At 46.4% G+C, this 20,841-nt stretch overlaps 5 protein-coding genes across 5 annotated transcripts; 2 read left to right on the top strand and 3 right to left on the bottom strand.

Moving 5' to 3' along the window:
• The first annotated feature begins 1,840 nt into the window (after nt 1-1,840).
• LOC126568585 (pancreatic lipase-related protein 2-like) lies at nt 1,841-2,851 on the top strand. The gene has a single exon (XM_050225083.1). The coding sequence runs from the start codon at nt 1,850-1,852 to the stop codon at nt 2,840-2,842; it is 993 nt and encodes a 330-aa protein (XP_050081040.1). The 5' UTR covers nt 1,841-1,849; the 3' UTR covers nt 2,843-2,851.
• A 161-nt stretch (nt 2,852-3,012) lies between these two features.
• On the bottom strand, nt 3,013-4,134 carry LOC126568342 (pancreatic lipase-related protein 2-like). Its single transcript, XM_050224803.1, has 2 exons — nt 4,089-4,134; nt 3,013-4,001 (listed from the first exon to the last, which is right to left on the bottom strand). Exons 1-2 carry the CDS (start codon nt 4,132-4,134, stop codon nt 3,013-3,015), a joined length of 1,035 nt encoding a protein of 344 aa, XP_050080760.1.
• A 496-nt stretch (nt 4,135-4,630) lies between these two features.
• Nucleotides 4,631-5,763, bottom strand: LOC126568361 (pancreatic lipase-related protein 2-like). Its single transcript, XM_050224825.1, has 3 exons — nt 5,685-5,763; nt 5,422-5,596; nt 4,631-5,357 (listed from the first exon to the last, which is right to left on the bottom strand). The coding sequence occupies exons 1-3, from the start codon at nt 5,761-5,763 to the stop codon at nt 4,631-4,633; spliced, it is 981 nt and encodes a 326-aa protein (XP_050080782.1).
• Nucleotides 5,764-10,060: 4,297 nt separating this feature from the next.
• LOC126568154 (facilitated trehalose transporter Tret1-2 homolog) lies at nt 10,061-11,937 on the top strand. The gene is made up of 3 exons (XM_050224581.1): nt 10,061-10,102; nt 10,418-11,617; nt 11,680-11,937. The coding sequence occupies exons 1-3, from the start codon at nt 10,061-10,063 to the stop codon at nt 11,935-11,937; spliced, it is 1,500 nt and encodes a 499-aa protein (XP_050080538.1).
• A 379-nt stretch (nt 11,938-12,316) lies between these two features.
• Nucleotides 12,317-18,241, bottom strand: LOC126567753 (axoneme-associated protein mst101(2)-like). Its single transcript, XM_050224034.1, has 6 exons — nt 15,368-18,241; nt 14,534-15,316; nt 14,318-14,459; nt 13,827-14,243; nt 13,483-13,756; nt 12,317-12,730 (listed from the first exon to the last, which is right to left on the bottom strand). The coding sequence occupies exons 1-6, from the start codon at nt 18,239-18,241 to the stop codon at nt 12,325-12,327; spliced, it is 4,896 nt and encodes a 1,631-aa protein (XP_050079991.1). The 3' UTR covers nt 12,317-12,324.
• Between the last annotated feature and the right edge of the window lie 2,600 nt (nt 18,242-20,841).

Raw genomic sequence — 20,841 nt, 5'->3', positions numbered from 1 at the left:
TATTTGACCGATCGTTTCCGGCCGACTATTTCTTTTTTTCCGATTTTGGCAGACGGTACGAATAAGCTTTTGCGTAAAGAACTTTACTATTCTCGTCCTAGCTACTGTAAATTAAGAGCAAAAGCTCTCAAAATTTAACAGTATGTTGTCAATTAGTATACATTGACCGGACCGATCACCAGGTGGCATGCTTAAGCGCATGGAAAATCGGATCATTTTTGTCGCTCTTTGTGAATGCTTTCGTCATTCCACCAATGCCAGGATAAAACTTATGTTATCTTTTTTAGAAAAGATAGCTGATTGATTATGACTGGAAATATAAAAAAAACCGGAGAGAGTTCATGGCGTGCCTTGTATGATCAGATTCCAGTAAAATGGCTGATATGGTTAATCCATTAATTGATTGCTTGCTTTAATTACTTATTTCTTCTATTCTAAGAATCCGAATGACTTGAAATTTGTTTTATATGAGTCAAATTACATCTATTTTTATTTGTAAACTGTCTTAAATTTTTATGAGTTGATTAATTATGTTTTTCTGAATTATTTTCCACATGCTCCTACTCCAGGCAACTTCGAAGGATAATCCTTTCATCTTTTAATACGCAATCCGATTGTGGTGTTTTACTCGAATGAAAATTAAAATAACTTTGTTTCTTTGTTTAAAATAATATGTTGTTTTTTTTTTTCAATAAAATAATTAGAACTTTTCACAATTTTTGCCCAAAACGCATCTTACAGATATTAAACGATTATATTACAAGTGGTAATGTACAATTTTCAGTATTTAACTACCAGCAAATAAGACGTTTCAGGTGTGTTTTGTTTGAATAAAAACCGTTACTGAAGAGCCGGGTAAGATAACGTTATTCATGCATTTTAACCGTGTTGTGGCTGTTCAAATCAATCAGTTTTATTAATTTCATCTACAATAAATTTTGCAAGCATGTAAAGTTGACAATAATGTGTCGTGTTTTTCTTGCTACGAAGAACGAGGTCTTGAAGTTACGGTTTTGAACTTTGAATTCTGTACTGAAAAAACTCGCTATGATTGAAGCAGCAAATTTAAATTCATAGAAAGAAGAAGAGTTACCTTATTTTTCAGTAGATTATTGTATTGATATGGGAATACTTTTAAAAACATTATAAGCCTCAGAAGCTGCTGGCTACCCGAGTCCTAGCCCGGTTGCCTGGAATATCAACTTTTACTGATTCCCCGAGAATTGAAAGGGTATTCTTAAGGTTAGGAGCAGCTGACTTTATTTATTTTTTTCCAGTCAGTCGACAAGAAATAAATAAACGGGTAAATAGCTTAAATTTCCTGCACGTTGACAGGGTAAGAAACATCCAGGTATCGTCGCAATGATTTTATCTTTGAACTAACATTCAACACAAACCGCCAATTATCGAAACTGATCTATATCCTTGACGAAATTGAAAATTTCCTAAAAAAAATCCTATACAAAACCTTTCACATTGATGACACAAACTGCACGTGCCATTGTTTAATATCTTACAGAACGTTCTTTACACAATAAATCCCTAGAATTAATTGATAAAGACCACACTTCTTACGTAGCTTACCCTTATCTATTACCACATTCCACGGCTTCGTTCCGCATCAAAACATGCAACAAAATCTATTAACGACCTTCCCCCGGGGAAGTTGGATTTAAAACACGGAAATGTAGTAACACCACTTGAGATAATTGGACTGACAAGTGTATCAAGCACGATGATGCGCTTTTTCAAGCACCTGCTCAAATCAATGTTCGAGAGCAAACGCGTTTGAAAAGATTTAAAAAGCCGTCTACAGCACGATCCACACTGCAAAATAATCACCTTCATCATGAGCTTGACCATCTGCGTTCTGCTAGCGTTGCTGCTTGCCAGTGCCGTTGTGGGTGTGCCTGAGTGCGGTGCTGGCAGTGTGGCCGTTCCGAAGGATATCGAAACGTTTGAGTGTTTAACCGTGGAAGAGCTGCAGCATCTAAGGGAGCTTGAAAGAGGCAAACGGTTCGATGCGGAAGCTAGCACACGTTTCATGCTGTGGACACAGAACTCGACTGCAGAAGCTCAAGAAGAGCTTAAATTTAACGATCTCGCAGCGTTGCGGAACTCGTCGTTTGATCCACGAAATCCTACCCGTATTCTCATACACGGATGGCTCAACGATTACACGTCGAGTGCGGTTCGTGGACTTTCTAGTGCGTATGTCGCGAAAGGTGCGTACAACGTTATCGGCATCGACTGGTCAGCTGGTGCGATGAACATCCTCTATCCGATTGCACAAATGCGGGTGGGGGCGGTAGCTGATGCGATAGCGAAACAGATAGCCGTACTGCGAGCAGCAGGCCAGCATCCATCGCAGATTGTGCTCGTTGGCCATAGCCTGGGGGCACACGTCGCAGGGTTGACGGGCAAACACTTCCAAACCGCACCGAAACTAGCGGCCATCATTGCACTCGATCCCGCAGGACCATTCTTCTCAGCGGACAATACGGCGAAACGTGTCGATGCGCTCGATGCAGAGTACGTGGAGGTTATACACACCAACAAGGGCTGGTATGGACATTCGCACGCCCTAGGGCAGGCCGATTTCTATCCCAACGGTGGCAAGTCACAACCCGGCTGCATAACGAATGCCTGCAACCATCATAAAGCGGTCGAGTACTTCCGCCAATCGTTGACGAGCGGAGAACCGATGTACGTCGGGAAGCGGTGTGAGGCGGACGCGGTCAGCAATAAGTGTGACGGGGACCGTGCGGTCATGGGCGGCGATCTGAGCGATAGCTACAAAGCGAAGATGAGCGGCTTGTTTTATCTCACGATCGGTAAATAAATGACAGACGATGATTAGCGGGACGGGGCACATTTACGGCTAGCTTTATGACGAATCAAAGGGTGGTGTAAGCATGTACAGCCATTTTCTTACCAACTACAAAACAACAGTTGCATTTAATACAATAAATTTTTTTCGGTTAATATCACTTGATATCCCACGCGCGACTACTAGCAGCCAACGGCAAACGGGAAACTGTTTGCCGTCTGCAGGAAGAAGATGCCGGTTGGTGCATTGGGCGCATTTGGTGGTTCACCGCCCATGCGAGATGAGACACCAGTCTGAGCGCACGTACCGTCCCGAATGTTCTGGAACGATTGACACTGCTGTCCAACGAAGCCATTCCTCGAGAGGATCGATTCGACGTAAAAGTGTACCGCTCGCGCGTGAGCACAGCTACCTCCAACATCCGCCCCACAGCCTGGCTGTACACGGCCAAAGTTGGGATAGAAGTCAGCATCACCGATCGGGTCCATAAAGCCCAACACACCACCATTCGTGTGGATGATCTCCACGTAGTCCGCATCCGAAGCCATAATCCGATCGGGAGCATTACCGGCAAAGAACGGCAGGGCTGGATCCAGCCCGATGATCGTCGGAATCGCACCCGACTGCCACTTGCCAACGTTACCGGCCACGTGCGCTCCCAGGCTGTGTCCCACCACCACAACGTCACGCTTGTTGAGCTGGACTAATCGCTCCAGGTAGTCGAGGATGTTGGAGGCGGCTGCCGCTACCGCGTACACCAGCTGTCGCGAGTTCGGATAGAACTCGTCCACCGAACCAACGCTCCAGTCAACGTAGATTACGTTATAGTTGCCGGTAAAGAACAGTGCCGACCGTGTTAGACGATTAATTTCGGAGTTCTGCGTACCGAGCCAGCCGTGAATGATCATGCGCGTGGGGTTGTTTGGATTGAAGGGAGAGCTCACGATGGAGCCGATATCACCGTTGCGCAGGACATGCGGAACTTCCGGATTGGATGCGGTGTACAGCAAGAAGCGTGTGTCACGCTCCGGTACAAAGTCTCGCTTGGACTTTTCGCTGTCTAGCTGGTACGGGACGGCGTACGACACTAAGCGCATGTTGCCATTTTCATCTGCCGCAATATGCCAGTCATGATTGTCACTTTCTCCGTGGGGTAGCGTACCGGCACAAGCTGTTTCGGTGTGAGGGAAGGTTAAGAAAAGCGGTTTAGTAAAGCGGAAGATCCTTGTAATCCACGAATGTAGAGGTCGCAAGTTACCTAATCCTACACACAGCACACCTAAAATCACCGAGAGGCCACGCATTCTGCAATACCTCTAGTATCACACAGTCGAAGCTATCGAGTCAATCAACTAACAGTGGCCGTTAGCTGCTAGACTCCTTTTTATAGGAGCGATAATGTAAACCTCCTTATCAAAAACGGTACCCCAAAATATGGTCGCTATCACTTCCGAATTGCCTGTTCGATAAGATGTTCGGCTGTGACAATCACGGCAACTACAACAATCACACGTCTAGGCAATGTCTAGCGTAACTTAAGCGTCTCTTACGGATTACTAGCAGATTAGCAAGGCGCTAGGGCTATGCAATGTAGCGTCATCACAATTGTCTGCTGATTTTCGGTATCCCCATACCCAATCATGCCCAGATAAGCCTGGACATTAGTGCATTATCACTCTAGATGCTTTATTTCTGGAGCTGAGCAACTCCCATTACGGATGTTTATTTTTCTTTTTGGTGACATAAGATTGATTAACGGACGTCCTTCTGGTTGCACTGCTGAACGGCATGAACACGCACTTAGTGCACGTAACCCATCGCGTACGGTGACTCGGCAAGTGTTTCGACCGTGTACACGCCGGCAGTATTGTTCTTCTGCCAGAACTCACCGCCCATCCTTGCCTGCTGCTTGATGTTGTAGCAGGTCCGCTGGCGGATCTCGTTGTAATCGGTACATCTAACGCCCCAGAATCCTTTTGATGCATGCGTCAGCGATTCGATAAAATACTCCGTTGAGCGGCCATGGCTACAGACGTCCGTTTTGCAGCCCGGTTGCTTTCGACCATAGTTCATGTAGAAATCGACATGTCCTAGTGGGGCTGGATAGCCGGAAAACTGTGTGTTGGTGTGAATGACTTCCACGTACGCCGCATCGTCCGGGCTAAGGCGTGAGTCTGGCTCATCCTGGAAGAAATTGATCGACGCAGGATCAAGCCCATAGATCACCTGCAGCTGGTGTGTTTTCAGTGAGTGGCCCGCATTACCCGCGATGTGTGCTCCAAGGCTGTGGCCTACCAGGTAGAGCCGTTCGATGTCGGTCATGTTGGAGCGTACGAGCTGATTGACCAGATCCGCCACTACCAATCCTACTGCGATCGTATACTGGGAGGCACGAAAGTAGGACTCTCCTGCACCAACACCCCAATCAACACCGATCACGTTGTAGCTACCGGCATCTAGATACGCATCCTTTACGCCTTGTATTATCAACGAGCTGCCATTGTTGAACCAGCCGTGAATGATGATTCTGGAAGGTGTTGGAAGGTGTATTATTCTATCCTATTGAGCATTATCAGGAAAATCTCACCCACCTAACAGGATGACTAGAATTGTAGAACGAACGCATCAGCGTATCCACCGTGTCGATCGAGAAGACATGGGCGTCTGCACGGTTTAGCGGTGTGTAAAGATGAAACCGTACATCGCGCCTCGCACTGAACGATGTACCGAAGCCAATGCGCACCTCATTTAGGTCACTGTCACCGGCTGTAAAAGAAACGCACCACATACTGTCACGATCAGTATAACAAGAGCTTGCCTTAACCAACTGCTCTCACAAGTAGGTTATGTTTACCTTCACCAAGAACAACATATCCACCAATCAATATCACCACGATGAGAATTGGGCACTGCAAGTCACTTTGCTGGAACATTTTTCCGATACCCTGCCAATCGTCGTCGTTCCTCCAACCGTTTCCCGTTCTTAAACCTTGGACAATCTATCAACGACTGGTGTAGTTACGGTACGATGCGATGCGTTTTTATGGTCTTTTGCGTACCCAAAACCCAGCAGGAGACGAACGATTGTTGGTGCAGAATGATTCGCTTTGTATGATAAAAATGCACCTACCGATGTAGTTGATGGACGGAGCTGTAAAAGAAGTAGACTGAAGTTAACACTGGAACGTTGTTGTCCTCACTGCTTCACTGCACTTCATGCCGGTCCGGTGGTTCTTGTTGGGGTTAGAATCCGAATGGTGCTTTCTTTTGTGGTGACATTATGACGTTAAAATGTCTTCAAAAATTAGGCCACAGCATGGAGATCAACATTACCTTGAAAATGGTGCAATGCGATCACTCGATCGATCGTCACTTGCAATTTCTTTATGTAAGCGAAAAATTAACACGTTTTGCGTAGGCAATTGATATGCACCACCGTCGTAATAGACCGATCATAACATGATGATTGATCTGTCAACAACTCATCGTTCCACGAAAAGAAATCAAAAATGTGACACAATTTAAGCCACGTGTATGTAAGTGATTACGAATTGTAATGGCTCACCACCCTTTTACAAGAACACACGATCACAATGGCACAGTGCATTTGCAACTGCAACCCCTACGTTATCACCGAAAACGGTCAGCCGTGGTACTGCTGTTAGGCGCCAAGCAAGCGATGCACCCTACTGAAATGCGCTTTGCCACAAAATCACAACACACCGCTCCAACAAACCGCACGGAACTGTGTCTGGAGAATGCTTCACACACATGGTAACAAAAAAAAACACAGACCTTGAGGCACTGTTTCGCTTTCGCCCGGGGGCGACATTTCGGCGACAACTTCCGGACGCACTTTCTTCGTTTGCTTCGGGATCGGGTTAAGATTTGGCGAAGATTTTACCTTTCCCTTAGCCATCGGGAAACCATTTTCGGGGCCGAGCGAAAAAAGGTAGTTTTACGGGCTTTTGGCAACAACGGGTTGTGCTTCCAGTCTTGCAACTTTGCATACGGGATTCGCACCCGGGAAGAAGTAGACGTTGTCGTTGGCGTGTGTGATGTGTGTCTGGTATGATGATGACTGGGTATTATGGATGAAACACAGCACTGGCAACAGGTGATAGGTTTTTCCGCTGGTGGATATTGTCGGCAGCGTGAGCGAGATACACCCCGTACACGTGAGCGTACCGCGATCGTATCGGAAGCTGACCGGCGACATAGTACGTCGCATCAGTAGACGCATCTATCAGCGGGTTAGTAGCAAACAATGCTACCTTGCTACCTGCCCTCTGCGCACGAAATTCGCTAATGATCAGCGGCATGCCATTTCGTAATGAAAACAGGAAACTCTTCCCCTTTGGTGGTGGAGAACGTTCGCCATTGCACAGGCGTTTCAATTCAATCTAAAACACCCCTAACTAAAGCTGGTAGAATGGAGTGGAAAAACTTGACCTGCATTTCATTGGTGGCAAGCTAATTTGCCACTAAGCCCGCACTTTGTTAGCCTCATCAAGTCACTGCTCCTAATCGTTCTACGGATGGAGGCGTACCGTTGGAGTTCCGGGTGTTGCGAGGAGTGCAAAATTCTACTCCAAATCAGCTGATTTCACCAGCTACAGCTGCGGCTTCCTCCGGAGGAAAGGAACACTTCCGAGGCAGCACAACCGTCGAAACCCATTTGCAATGCTGATTCGTCAATCAAGCGTCGAGATAAATAAAAGGATAGCTAAAACATACGCGTCACCACATAGAGTTCAAAAATATGCGTTTCATTAGCGGTAATGCATCGTAAATTGTTGCTTTGCGCCATCGCGCGTCGTGTGGCCGCGCTGGAATGTGTGTGAGATGAAGCTAAAACGGTCTGCTGCTCCGGGGAGTAGTGCATATGTTTTTGGTTTTCTAACTTACTGCCCACTGCCGCATTGCCCACCAACAGTTTGGATGTTCCATTGTAGATGCATTGTTGTGGCGAGGTGGCTACAAGTGGATCCTATTAGTGGAGACATTATTCTGCTTGGGAATTCAACGACAATGGTGCGGAAAAGTATTTGTATTGCAAAAGTTTTAATTACTTTTAATTCCTTAAATCTTTTTATTGTTGGAGCTTAAGAACACAACATTCGGGATCGATAAGGCTAAGCGAGTGGTAAGGGAAAATTTTGATGTACATTTCAATATTGATAGCTTAGTAAGTATTTAGTAATGATGGGGAAGTCTAATTTTTTTGGAAGGTGTCTAGCTTTTCCAAAAAGAATCCGAACAAGAACAGTAGGTTCTTTGACTCTATTACAACAAAATATTAAAAGTCTCACACTTTCTGTCGTGTAGGAGTAGTCTAGTCCCACAAAAATGAATTGATAGACAAGGATTAAAGTGAACGTTTTAACCTTTTATTGGACAGAAAAATTTAGATATTATTTTGACCTTGGTCTTTTTCTACTCTTCTTCTTCTTATTCTTCTTCTTCTTTTTCTTTTTCTTCTTCTTATCTTAACGACGCCAGTCCTCAATGCAGAGGTTATGGTTCGGATGAGGGCGAAAGAAGAACGGCTCCGTTCTCGACTCGCCACTCAGCCGCCTCTATTTTATTTAGTACTTAACCTAATTAACAGATGAAATAGATTTAAGATAATTTATAGTTCAAATATTATGATGCTGAATACACGATTTGAGAGGTTAAGCGAGTCCGGGGAGACTTCAAAAATTGTCAAGCAAAACAAAGATCGTAATTGTATAACAAACTGCTAGGTCAAAAAGATCACCAAAAATACTAGCATGTTCAAACATGTAATCTCCCAAATTAGCGCCTTCTGTTGGTTAATTTACTTAGCACTTGTTTTCTTGATTGTTTGCAGCCCTTAGTACCGGCTTAGTCTAAGCGATGTTACTCAACAAATATGTTGCCCTGTAACTTTCTGAGTTTTTGATCTTTTAACTTCAATATGGATAAGCGCCAACAACGGGAATTCGTCTGTTGATTAATTTAATTTATTTCAAACTTTAAAAAAGGTGAAAAATGTTGCTGGCAAATAATAAAAATAGAATTAAACTTGGCCAGCAGTTTTTCAACAACAGCGTTAGACCAAATCCTAAGTAAAATGTTTGCAGTCTATTGATGTAGAATATGACTGATTTGATCCGATTTTTTGCATATATATTTGCTGATAAGATTCAATTTGCTGCCGCTTGTGGATTACACCGATCGCTGAAACTCTTATCTCATGCAATCGCTCCCATATTCCATGTTTAGGTAAGTTTGCATTTATTTAACAATGAATAAAAATGGATTTTTTTGAAAGATTTACTAACTATTAATTACGACCAAAAATATTAACGGTCTAATCAGTAATAGTGATATAGATTTTTTGCCTATATCGTTCACAATTTAAAATATAAACACTTAATTTGGAAGATAAAATATAAAACATTGTACACGATCACAGCGAAAGTCTCTCGAAACAGGATAAATCGCAAAATGATTATGCTGATGCTGGTGATCAAATAAACAAACAGAGCGTCAAATAAGCTCCCTACTACCCTCCGGTTGGGTGGATAGATATATACACTGATCGCGATCAGCTACGAAACCACACATCCATCCGCATCGTCCGACCCGGAGGCCTTACCACAATCGCGAAAGATTTGCGCGTGCCGCAGCTCAGCACTCAGTTCACCGGTAATGGTTGACCGTTGTAGAGCTTTTGCACACGCGTTCGCTTCACTATTTCAACCAGCCTAGGAAGGATAGGTCCGTATCGTGCAGTGTCGTGTTTCGGACGTCGTCGTAGAGAAACGGCTCCCGAAAAGATCCCCCACCAAATCATTCCATCGCAACTTTAGACAACAGAAGACAAAAGTGATCTGACCACTTTTTTGTTACGGACGCGTGTATCGTCCGTGGATCGCACGAGGTCCCATTCAACCGTGATCAATCCAACGGGTACGATCGCGTAACGAGCGCGGCGTGTGCCGGTTTTTTTGGTGGTAAAATTTTGGCAAACACAGTGAAGGTTAGGGCAACGACGATAGGCGCGATAGACGGTCTATTGTTAAACAGTTCGCTTCGTCGATTAGCCAGTGTCGTGTCCGTGATGAGCGTTGTGTATTGAATTTTTTTGGAGAACCACAGCAACAACGCACTCAATCGGGTTGGTGCTTTGCATACGGTGATCAGTGGCTAGTGTCGCAATAGATTGAGAAGCAGTGTTTAGTGTTGCTCTTGGACATAAAAATGGCGGACGAAAAAACGACTCCGATGGCAGCTCTTAAGCAGGTGAGATAACGCGGTATCAAAATGAAATAAGTGATCCAAAGTGGCTGAAGATCTATCAAAATGTAATAAAATTATTCTGCAACTAGAATCCAGAAACCCGAATCACGATGATCAAAGATCGGTAGATCAAGTGATAAAAATGTCAAAGGGCCTGATGAACATCTTAACCTTGAGTTGTGCGTGACGTTAACATGTCCCAAACAAACGACGCCTTTATGCAGTTGCGGGACCGCGCCCCGCCGCGAACTTCCCTGCACGCTGAGCTTAATGGCCGTACTAATCATAATGCGCTCTCTTTCAACTCTTCCAATCTAGACGCTCCTCTCACTGTCAGTATCACTGTCGTACTACTGTATAGGACTCGTCCGTGGTTACTCGGCGCCAGCCGTACCATCCATGCACGAAACAACTCCAGATCTACTACCGAGCAAAAATATCGCCTCCTGGGTCAGTTCCATACCTCCGTTCGGAGCGTTCTTCGGTAGCTTGGTAGCATTTCCACTGATGCATCGAATAGGGCGCAAGTACACGGTACTAATAGCTTCACCGCTATGGGTCACCTCCTGGATACTGATCGCTACGGCGAACGATTGGCGCGTACTGTTCTTTGCCCGGATGCTGTCAGGATTCGGTGCCGGTCTGTCACTGCCCGCTGCCCAGGTTTACGTCAGCGAGTGCAGTGATCCGAAGATTCGTGGAGTGATCGGTTCACTGCCCGCGTTAGCTATGTCGTTTGGAATTCTGGTGATGTACATCATGGGCAAGTTCTTCCACTGGCGGCTGCTGGCTTGGATATGTTGCGGTATGGCGTGCTGTCTCTTCCTAGCCGTAGCTTGCTTCCCACAGAGCCCCGTATGGCTGAAGACGAGGAAGCAGTACGAGAAGGCCCACTATTCCGCAAAATGGTTACATCTGCAAGGATTCTCGATCGATCCAAAAGCGAGCACTGTAGTGGTAGAGAGCAAAGAAAAGCCACTACCTGCACCAACGCCAAAACCATTCTCCAAGGAAGCACTGCTACGTCGGGAGATCCTTATCCCGCTCGGAATAGGACTAGTACTGCTGTCTATTCAGCAGCTTAGCGGGATCGATGCAGTAGTATTCTTTACCGTGGAAATATTTCACGCAGCCGGTTCATCAATGGATGGCCATCTGGCAACGATCATTGTGGGTACGGTGCAAGTACTCAGCAATGGAGCCGCCCTGTTCGTGGTAGATCGTGCTGGTCGCAAGCCACTACTCATCTTGTCCGGACTGATCATGTGCATTGCGATGGCATCGATGGGTGCCGCCTTCCATCTTAACTCGATCGGTAACACGTGCTTCGGGTATCTGCCGGTGGTCAGCCTGATCGTGTTCATGATCGGGTTTTCGATCGGGTTCGGTAGTATACCGTTTCTGCTGATGGGTGAACTCTTCCCAACGGCACAACGAAGCTTACTCAGCTCACTAGCGGGATCGTTCAACCTGGCCATGATGTTTACCGTCATCAAAACGTACCACCCGTTGGAAGATGTAAGGAACTTTTATTCAACACCTCATGGACATATAGCTCTAACATCTGTTTTCCTTTACAGCTTATTACCACATCCGGAACATTCCTCATGTACAGTGTGCTCTGTGCACTGGGGGTGGTGTTCGTCATTACCTGCGTACCGGAGACGAAAGGTCGTGAGCTGGAGAGCATCCAGAAGCTGTTCGAACGACGACCACTGCAGCCTGTGCACCAGCAGGAACTGGGCACTGATAAAGCGAGCCATGACAATCCCGTGTTCAGTGCTGCCGACGAGATTGTGCCTCACCATCACTCAAAGTCGATCGACACTAAACTTTAGGGCCGTATTGTAAATATTTCTTTCTAGCTAACTTATGCCGCTACAATAAACGTATATCTCTTTGCTAAATTAACTCACTGATACACATTATTTATTGCACATCGTAATGATACGACCACACACACACCCAATGCCCTTCGAAATGGACAGGATGGAGCGTGGAGAATCTTTCGATGTGACGACAGTTTGGCAAAGTACGCGTAAGGAAATTCTTCGACTGGTTTTGCGACACTGGGCTGGGTCGCGCAATGTCAAAGTTTGAGAGTGGAAAAGATGAAATTAAAAGCATTCAAAAAATAAAAGCATAAACGAAAGTTGAGCATGAACATTATATCGAACGTGTGTAGGCCGTGGTAAAAGCTCCAACATCCTGGGGGTGTTTCTCCTCTATTTCACCACAAAGTAGTAGTAATTCTTGAAGATCATCGGTGCAGTATCGTCCGAGATGAAGTTACGATCGGGACGCTTGGAAGCGAACGGATTAACCGAAGGGGCTTGTACGATCTGAAGGGTACGCGTCGATTCGCGCTGCAGCCGTTCCAGATCGAGCGGTGACTCAAGCTCCGTGTACGCTGTCACCAGCATCGGGCAGCCTGCCTCGGTCGCAGCACGGATCGTTGTTGGCCAACTATCCAACCCGGCAAAGCCCGTCGTACGGTGCAGTCCGGGGTTGAAGAAACAGATCAGATTCGGTCGCTGGTATCTGGAGCTGTGCCGATAGTCGTGGTACATCGTGCGGCATTGGAAATCGAACGCAACCACACGGCACTTCATGCGACAGATGCGGCACATTCTGTTGGTGATCAGAGCAAAGAGAAGCAAAGACGGGGAGGGCATTCATTAAACGACCAGTTTGGTTTCAATTGCTACAAGGACTGCTTCGCTCCCTACGTGATCCCGGTACTTACCTTACACAATTCTCCAAATGAAAGCTGTCGTTGGATATCAATCCTTACCTGGTGGATCATTGTGATCATCTCGGCTGTCAGAAAATTTGTCACCCATACTCACGCATTCTAGAATGAGGGCGTTCAAGATTAGCGTTGTACTTTCGAAGGTTTTAGCATAATGCAACTGAGTATCCGGAACTTCATAGATGATCTTCAGTTTCGCTGATTCCAAATGTTGGAATCAATCCTTCGAAAATAAACCTTCTGCGCGGAGGTGTTACCGACTCCATCGTTTCTCAACCTTGTTAGTATTAGTTGAAAATACACATATTTACCCAACAAAAAATCAGGGAATCAACAATGACAACACAACAGCAAAAAGCAAACACAGAAGGCATAGTATGTAGACCAATTGTAGGGCTGAAGATCATCATGAAGAGTTAATGGCAGGCTTCACAAAAATACATATTCTAGGGACGAACTTGAGGAATTACTCAGAAATTGTATTACTGCATGAGATACGACACAAAAAGCAAAACAATTAAGCAGTAAGTCCATTAGAATTGGTATGATCGTCCGTCATGGTGGAAATCATTGGATAAGTCACATGATACAACGGTAAAAAACTAACCACGCTTAACCGAGATGTCCTTACCTAATGCGACTGATGACGTCGATCGGCAGATTCTCAACGTTCAGTTCCGGACCGACGAAAACCACTCGCAGTACGGCGACCTCCGGTACGAGGTGAAGGAAGAACGCTTCCCACTTGTCCAGTGTGTCGCCCTCAAACTGTAGCTCGGCCCCGACGAGATGGATTGTGAATGTGCTGCAGAACGGTAGGCCCGTCTGCTGGTACGCATACAGTGCAGACAGTGGAGCGGTCGCTATCTGTGACAGTACGGCATACACACATTCATCCCGAGGAACTGAGAAGAGGGTAATGGCGGACAACATTACTAAAGGCATCTACTTCATCAAGCGAACATTAGTGCTTACCAGTTGAGTTTTTGTACAACTGCTTGAACGCTTCGTCAATGCTGGCCGGTAGTGGGGTCAGTTTCGAAAGGATACGTGCCGGAAGAACGGGTTCGATCCGTCCCAGTATACGCTGGCGGAGGATCAGCTTCTGGAAGAGTAGGTACGCCTTACACCAGCGGCGATGTGAAGCATGCAGGTGCGTTGGATTTGCCGCACAGTAGGAAACCTGACGGCAATCCGTACACTCCGTCAGCAGTTCCTGTCTCCATTCGCGACAATCTGGTGTGATGCAGATGCGTGGAAACAGTACGATCTCGCGCTCGTACGCTTGCATAGATCGTTTGAGCGATAGTTCGATCTGGTTGAGCGTGTGAACGCGCAGATTGCGATACTCCTGAACGTTAAGCTTCCTTGCTAGCTGGTAAATGTGTCCTCCTGGGAGTTAGAGAGTAAAAAATAAAATTGAGTAAGATAATGAAGTTTAATGAAGTTAACGATAACAAACTTACCTCTATTAGCCGCTATTTCACACAGTACCGTGCAGAGTTCTCGATGGGACGGTTGATCTACGCGCCGGTGCTCTTCTCCACAGTAGGATACCATCATGCAGCGTTCGCAGTGGAAGAAACTCTTCAATGGGTTCTTGCACACCTAAAATCACCAGAAGACATCAAACACTTTTAACCTATATGATCTTGTTAAACACTTGTGACATCTCTCCCTACCTGACAGATGGTTGCTATAAAGACCGGGCGCGGCGTGAACTTGTACTCGATCGTGTCTTCCGTTTCCTCATCGAGCAGATCTTCCTCCAGCTCATCCTCCTCGGTCGTGTCCGTTCCGGGCGGTAATGTTTTCGGCATTATCTTGGCCATCGCTGCCGTCGCATTGAGCGCCTGCAGTTGCTTCTCCACGTTAAACTTAACGTTCACCTCCTGCAAGGTAGGCATCAACGCACGAATGGCATCTTTGGTTAGAAACGACCCGAGCGGATTGTCATCTGCATCCGAGGCTGCGATCTCCGAGGATGGCAGCGTGGAGGTAGATGGTTGGTCCGATCCTGTGCCAGATGATGAGGATAATGTGGTTCTGGGCTGACCGGGCTCAGTTCCCTGGACCATACTAGAAGAGGATGGTTGTGAGGCTTGCAGAATGCGCAGGATGCGTTCCAGATCTAGCTTCGATTTCTGTTTCGGTGCTGGTTCTGCTGACGAGGAGGAAGCTTGATGGGAAGTGCTAGCGGCGGACGATTGCGAAAGCGATGGAAAGAGGGATGATAAGAGTGATGCCGATGTTGATGAAGGGGATGATGGTTCGAGACTAGTGCTAGTAGAGGAAGAAGGACTGTTAGTGGGTTTGCTAGCGTTTGAGGATGACGAGCCCGCGCTACGGTTCTTCTTCGAGCGCGAATGGGACAGCAGCACGTCCGCGATCGTCGATATAATGTCCATGTTTTTCTTAAATGCTTCCGTTCTACTTAGCTCCGCTGCCGGCGACCTGGAATCAGACTGAATTGTTGTCAAATGTTTATTCTGTACGGGTTCGGCTGTCATCGTTACCGTGGAGCTCTTGCCGCCCGGCTGCTTGATCGGTGTCTTCATTTTGGCGGCACTCTTGCTGTGGACGTCCGGTTTCGGCGGTACCTCCGGCTTTTTCTGCACCGGCTTCGGTTTATTACCCGAACCGGCACCAGCAGTGGCAGGTTTCTTCGCTCCGTTGAGGGCTTCCTCGGTTAGGCGTGCGGCACCTTCCGCAGGTTCGGCGGGCACTGACAACGGTGGCGCAGGTGACGGAACTGTGGCAGGAGCAGGAACAGGAGGGACAGCAGGTGTGGATGGAACGGGTGCTGAGCTAGGAGCAGTGGGAGCAGCTGCAGGGGTCTGTTGGGGTACCTGTTGCGGCGGTGCCGCCTTCACAGCTGCCACCTTCTCCTTCTCTACCGAGGGTGATTTCTTCTTGAGGAATTCGGGCTTTGGCGGTGGGTCGGGTTTCTTTGTCGCCGGTGGTGTACTAGGTTTCGGCGGTGCAGCTCGTGCAGGTGCCGTTTTCGGTGGTGACGGAGCCTTGGCAGTAGTCTTCGGGGGCGAGGAACGTGCTGGTGTTGCAGTCTTGGGTTGTGGTGGCGTCTTCTCTGGAGTCTTGGCTGGCGGTGTCTGCTGTTTGCCGTTCACTGGTGCGGAGGCGGGTTTTCCGTTGGCAGGCTTTGGGGAGGCTTTCGGAGAGCCTGGAGGTGCAGCTTCCGGGGACTTTGGGATGGGGACGGGGGCTGATTGGCTTTCTTGCGATTTTGCTACCGTGGCGGGTTCAGCAGAGGAGGCAAAATCGCCGCTTTGTACGTTTTTTGAACCGGTCTGTTTGGTGGAGTTTTTCTCATCTTCCGACACACTGTTTTTCGGGGTTCGTTTGTTGTTTTTCTTGTTGTTCTTGGTGTCCTGCTTCGAGGTGGCCGGTTTGTCTTGCGTTGGAGTTGTTTGTGCCGATCCGTTCGCTTGCTTCACTGCTTCGCCGTTCGTTTTCCGTTTGGTTTCTTCTTCGGCTAGCTTTTTCGCCTTGTCTGCTGCTTCCTGTTTGGCCTTCTCTTCTGCCTCCTTCTTGGCCTTTTCAGCCGCCTCCTTCTTGGCCTTCTCCTCAGCTTCCTTTTTCGCCTTTTCAGCCGCCTCGTTCTTAGCCTTCTCCTCTGCCTCCTTCTTGGCCTTCTCCTCAGCTTCCTTCTTGGCCTTCTCAGCCGCCTCCTTCTTAGCCTTCTCCTCTGCCTCCTTCTTGGCCTTCTCCTCAGCTTCCTTCTTGGCCTTCTCAGTCGCCTCCTTCTTAGCCTTCTCATCTGCCTCCTTCTTGGCCTTCTCAGCCGCCTCCTTCTTAGCCTTCTCCTCTGCCTCCTTCTTGGCCTTTTCAGCTGCTTCCTTCTTGGCCTTTTCAGCCGCCTCCTTCTTGGCCTTCTCCTCAGCTTCCTTCTTGGCCTTTTCAGCCGTCTCCTTCTTGGCCTTCTCCTCAGCTTCCTTCTTGGCCTTATCTGCCGCCTCCTTCTTGGCCTTTTCCTCAGCTTCCTTCTTGGCCTTTTCAGCCGCCTCCTTCTTAGCCTTCTCCTCAGCATCTTTCTTAGCTTTTTCAGCCGCCTCCTTCTTGGCCTTCTCCTCAGCTTCCTTCTTGGCATTTTCAGCCGCCTCCTTCTTAGCCTTCTCTTCAGCTTCTTTCTTGGCCTTCTCAGCCGCCTCCTTCTTGGCCTTCTCTTCCGCCTCCTTCCTAGCCTTCTCGGCCGCCTCCTTCTTGGCCTTCTCTTCAGATTCTTTCTTGGCCTTCTCAACCGCCTCCTTTTTAGCCTTCTCCTCTGCCTCCTTCTTAGCCTTCTCCTCTGCATCCTTCTTGGCCTTCTCAGCGGCATCCTTCTTCGCCTTCTCTTCCGCCTCCTTCTTCACCTTATCATCCGCCTCCTTCTTCTTACTCGATTCCGAATCCTTGCGAGTACGTGCTTGTTCCTTCTTCTGCTTCGGACTACCCGGCGCCACCTTCGCCTCATCCGCTTCCTTACGCTGCTGTACCTTCTGATCGATTTCGTTAATCTTCTGCTCCACTGTCTCTACCCGTGCCTTCGCCTGTGTAAGCTTTGCCAGCTCAGCCTCACGTGCCGCCTTCTCTTCCAGCAGCTGCTTCGCCTCCGCATCCTTCTTAGCCTTTTCTTCGATCAGCTTCTTCATCTCCTGCTCCTTGCGTGCCTTTTCCTGTGCCAGCCGCTTTGCCTCATTTTGAATTTCAGCCTTTTCGTTCGCAAGCTTCTTCACTTCGCCCTCTTTGCGTGCCTTTTCCGTGGTTAAGTTTTTCGGCGAGTCTGGTTTCGCTTTGGCAGGAGTTTCCTGCAGTGCTTCGGCCGCTTTCGGTGCTTCCTGAGGTGCAGATTTGGCCGCATTTCTTAGAGCTTCCATCCGTTTCCGTTCCTCCTGCGTTTGCACCTTGAGCGCCTCGAGCAGATCTTCGACAATCTGGATCTTCTTACGAATTTCTTCCGGAGTTTGAGCTGGCGTTCCTTCGGCGGAAGCTTGCGCTGGGGTAGCTTCAAGCTGTACCAAGGTTCGCATAAGTTTGGTGCGCTTTTTGCGCAGATTTTTCTTCGCCGTTGCGTTTGATGGGACTTTTTCTCTGGTCGGATCATCGGAGCCACCGTCCGACTTCTTCTTACGATCACGGCGGCTACGCTTGCGCTTCCTCTCACTGGGTACTACTTCGGAACCGTTCTCTACGGTGGCGTTAGCTGGTTGCGATGCTGGAGCTTTCTCGGCCACAGGCTTGACCGCAACTTCAACTACTTTCACCGGAGCGGGTGCTGGTCTTGCTGGATCAGCAGCTGCTGGGACGTTGGTGGGCGGTGCCGCAGCCGGAGCTGACACTTGTTCTCCTTCACCGGTTGCCGCCCCATTTTTAGCCTTCCCTTTCTTTGCCATTACGTCTACTTTTAAAAGGTTGATGTGAAGGTTATTTCCTGCAAAGGAGAGAGAGAGAGAGAGAAAGATGGACATTATTCATGACGGCACATAGGTGTGTCCATGTAAATTTTAAAATTATTTGTCGGTACGTTCATGAATAAGAAGCGGCATTACACCGGCAATTCCCCGGAAGATCCTCGCAAAAACCCAGACCCAAAGCATAACTTCAGAATTTCAAATTAACTCACACACATAAAAAGGAAACGATCTCATATGTTTACGGAGGAGCTGTGAGAATCTAAATTTAGTTCTAAATGAGTATGGTTTGCTGCAAAAATGAGCAAAGTCTCGCGCACTTACACACATACACAGAAATGCTTCTATTAAAGGTGGAACGTATTTGCGAACCAGAAACCTAACCTTTAAAACCAAACTGACTGACGTCGGGGCGTAATAAAACAACTCTTGACCGACAGGCTGGTACCTTTGGAGCTCTGTGCGTGCGTAGGGCACCAATAAGCCGTTATCGTCTGGCTAGCTAATGTGATGGTGATTAATTTGCGATAAAAAGTAAGGCGATCGTATGAACCCACCCGACGTTTAGAGCGCGTTTGATTATAAACCAATCCGTGAAGATGAAAAGCGATTGCTAGTCCGTGGCATAATATTACTGTGCGGTAAATATTTCTAAACCCAAACCGAACAGCAGCAGCATGCCCCTTTTGGCGTTCCTGATCAATGCGTGTAGTGTAGAGTGGGGGAGGGAAAAGAGGTGGAAAATAAGGAAAATCCCTCCCAAAAGAAAATGATCTCAACACGACGCAAAAGTCACCGCACGTTACAATGTCATGGTACAAACATTTTTCACGCAATAACCATTTGCCCCATCAGCTGTGTGTATGGGGACAAGACGGACGCACTCGTGCGAGCCATTGACCTGGGGCGTATTTTTAAAACAAAAACTCGCGCGCCCGCCAATTTTTTGTTTTCAATTTGTGGTGTGTTTTAATTTTTTTTGTTTTCGTTTTTGGTGTCCAATGTTTTCATTCTAGTCGGGGAGGAGGACATTTTGTGTTATTGGAAGGTATAATATTTTTCCTCACTTTTTTTTAAACTCATTTTGGCACACCCGATGAGAGAGGTTTTTTGATGACAAAATGGACAAACACCTACAGTAGCAAATGCTACAACGGAACGATATTCAATGTCAGCTGCAAAGGACATATGCAACATACGAGGGGATGTGTTGCAACTGTTGGACGCTTCTAAATGAATAGAACACAACTAAATTTTAAAACAGTGATCGTCAATAAAATAAGACCGCCATGAGCTAATAGCACACAAGGTAAAAATGAGATTGTGAAGCCAATTTTCATCAAATTTACTTAGTTTTTATGTTGTTCAAAAAATACGTTGAATATTTTGGTAACACGTTCCTGTCATCGGATCATGAAATTGATTGTTGATCGCTTTTTTCTGATGATTCTCATGAAAAAATGACTAAAACACCATATGATCGAGCTTTATCATTTGGGGGAATATTTCTGCGCTGCAAGCCCATTGCGGAACTTTACAATCACATACTGAAATTATACGTTCACTGACGAGAAATTGGAATCGTGGCAGTGGAATTTTACAAACAATTATGGTTAAAAAAAAACAATAATTAGAGCAACTTTTGCTATTACTTTTTGTGTGCCAAAATGAGTTTAAACTCGTTTAAATTTCTGATATGGTGATTATGGTCAAGCTAATGACCATTATTTTTTCATTTATCTAGTTTAACCGAAGAGAAAGAAACGCTCAGTAGAAATTCCACTTTATGATTGCATTTTTTCCCTTAGTTTGTGTGCTTTTTTTGTTTTACTACGATAGAACGGCCTTATAAATTGTAATTACATTGCTGTTACAGAAGTTTCAATTAAAAAAAAAACACAATATCCTCGCCAAGCCGTTTGAAATTCGCGCCAATACGAATGCAAAACAGTGATAATGGAAAAAAAGTTCTTCTACTTATTCTGCTTGGCTTAGCGACCCTTCTAGGCTACGCCTGCCATCTATTGGCTTACCAGACTTGTTGATACCACGTATTTAAATAGTTACCTTATTGATAAAATACATTTCAAAATGTGGTATTATTATACCTAGTAGAAGTATCGAAATTAGCGTTTTGAACAGTGGAGAGTGGTCTTATATTATTGGCGGTCCCATTGCATTTGTTGGCTCAGACTGGCTGGCTGATGGGAAGGAAAAATGGGAAAACTAAGTGACAACAAAATATTATTCTAACTGCCTTGAACCATTGCCAAGATACATTTTTTTGTGTACCAAATGTCTCTCTCGGTGGCTCTAGTAATTGAATTAAATTATTTATCTTCTAATAGCGCTAAATGAGCATTTGTGTAAAAGTATAAAATGTGCAATAATTTAACGGTGAAAGTAAATTAAAGCTTATGCAACACTTGCGAAACGAAAATAAACATCGAAAAAAAGTAAATAAAAATGTAACGCGCAATAAACAATAAACAACCAGGCGTCCGCTTTCGGCCGCCGCGCCATGATGTTACGCGCGCGCCGGACTCACATTATTACATCGCTTAAAGGACAGCTGTATCTTC

This window comes from Anopheles maculipalpis, chromosome 2RL (genome assembly GCF_943734695.1).
Source record: "Anopheles maculipalpis chromosome 2RL, idAnoMacuDA_375_x, whole genome shotgun sequence".
Lineage (NCBI taxonomy): Eukaryota > Metazoa > Arthropoda > Insecta > Diptera > Culicidae > Anopheles > Anopheles maculipalpis.
Note: the sequence above shows the minus strand (reverse complement) of the source record. Positions and strands in the feature narration are given on the sequence as shown.

Bases quoted from the DNA above. Each gene is read 5' to 3' on its own strand.
- LOC126568585 (XM_050225083.1), top strand. From the start codon at position 1,850: ATGAGCTTGACCATCTGCGTTCTGCTAGCGTTGCTGCTTGCCAGTGCC.
- LOC126567753 (XM_050224034.1), bottom strand. From the start codon at position 18,241: ATGGCAAAGAAAGGGAAGGCTAAAAATGGGGCGGCAACCGGTGAAGGA. The intron at 13,757-13,826 runs GTAAGCACTAAT...CCCTCTTCTCAG, and splicing joins GTTGTACAAAAACTCAACTG to TTCCTCGGGATGAATGTGTG. The intron at 12,731-13,482 runs GTAAGGACATCT...GATCACCAACAG, and splicing joins GACGTCATCAGTCGCATTAG to AATGTGCCGCATCTGTCGCA.
- LOC126568342 (XM_050224803.1), bottom strand. From the start codon at position 4,134: ATGCGTGGCCTCTCGGTGATTTTAGGTGTGCTGTGTGTAGGATTAG. The intron at 4,002-4,088 runs GTAACTTGCGAC...ACACCGAAACAG, and splicing joins TGTGCTGTGTGTAGGATTAG to CTTGTGCCGGTACGCTACCC.
- LOC126568361 (XM_050224825.1), bottom strand. From the start codon at position 5,763: ATGTTCCAGCAAAGTGACTTGCAGTGCCCAATTCTCATCGTGGTGATA. The intron at 5,597-5,684 runs GTAAACATAACC...TTTCTTTTACAG, and splicing joins ATATGTTGTTCTTGGTGAAG to CCGGTGACAGTGACCTAAAT. The intron at 5,358-5,421 runs GTGGGTGAGATT...AACACCTTCCAG, and splicing joins AATTCTAGTCATCCTGTTAG to AATCATCATTCACGGCTGGT.
- LOC126568154 (XM_050224581.1), top strand. From the start codon at position 10,061: ATGGCGGACGAAAAAACGACTCCGATGGCAGCTCTTAAGCAG. The intron at 10,103-10,417 runs GTGAGATAACGC...CTTCCAATCTAG, and splicing joins CGATGGCAGCTCTTAAGCAG to ACGCTCCTCTCACTGTCAGT. The intron at 11,618-11,679 runs GTAAGGAACTTT...TTTCCTTTACAG, and splicing joins CGTACCACCCGTTGGAAGAT to CTTATTACCACATCCGGAAC.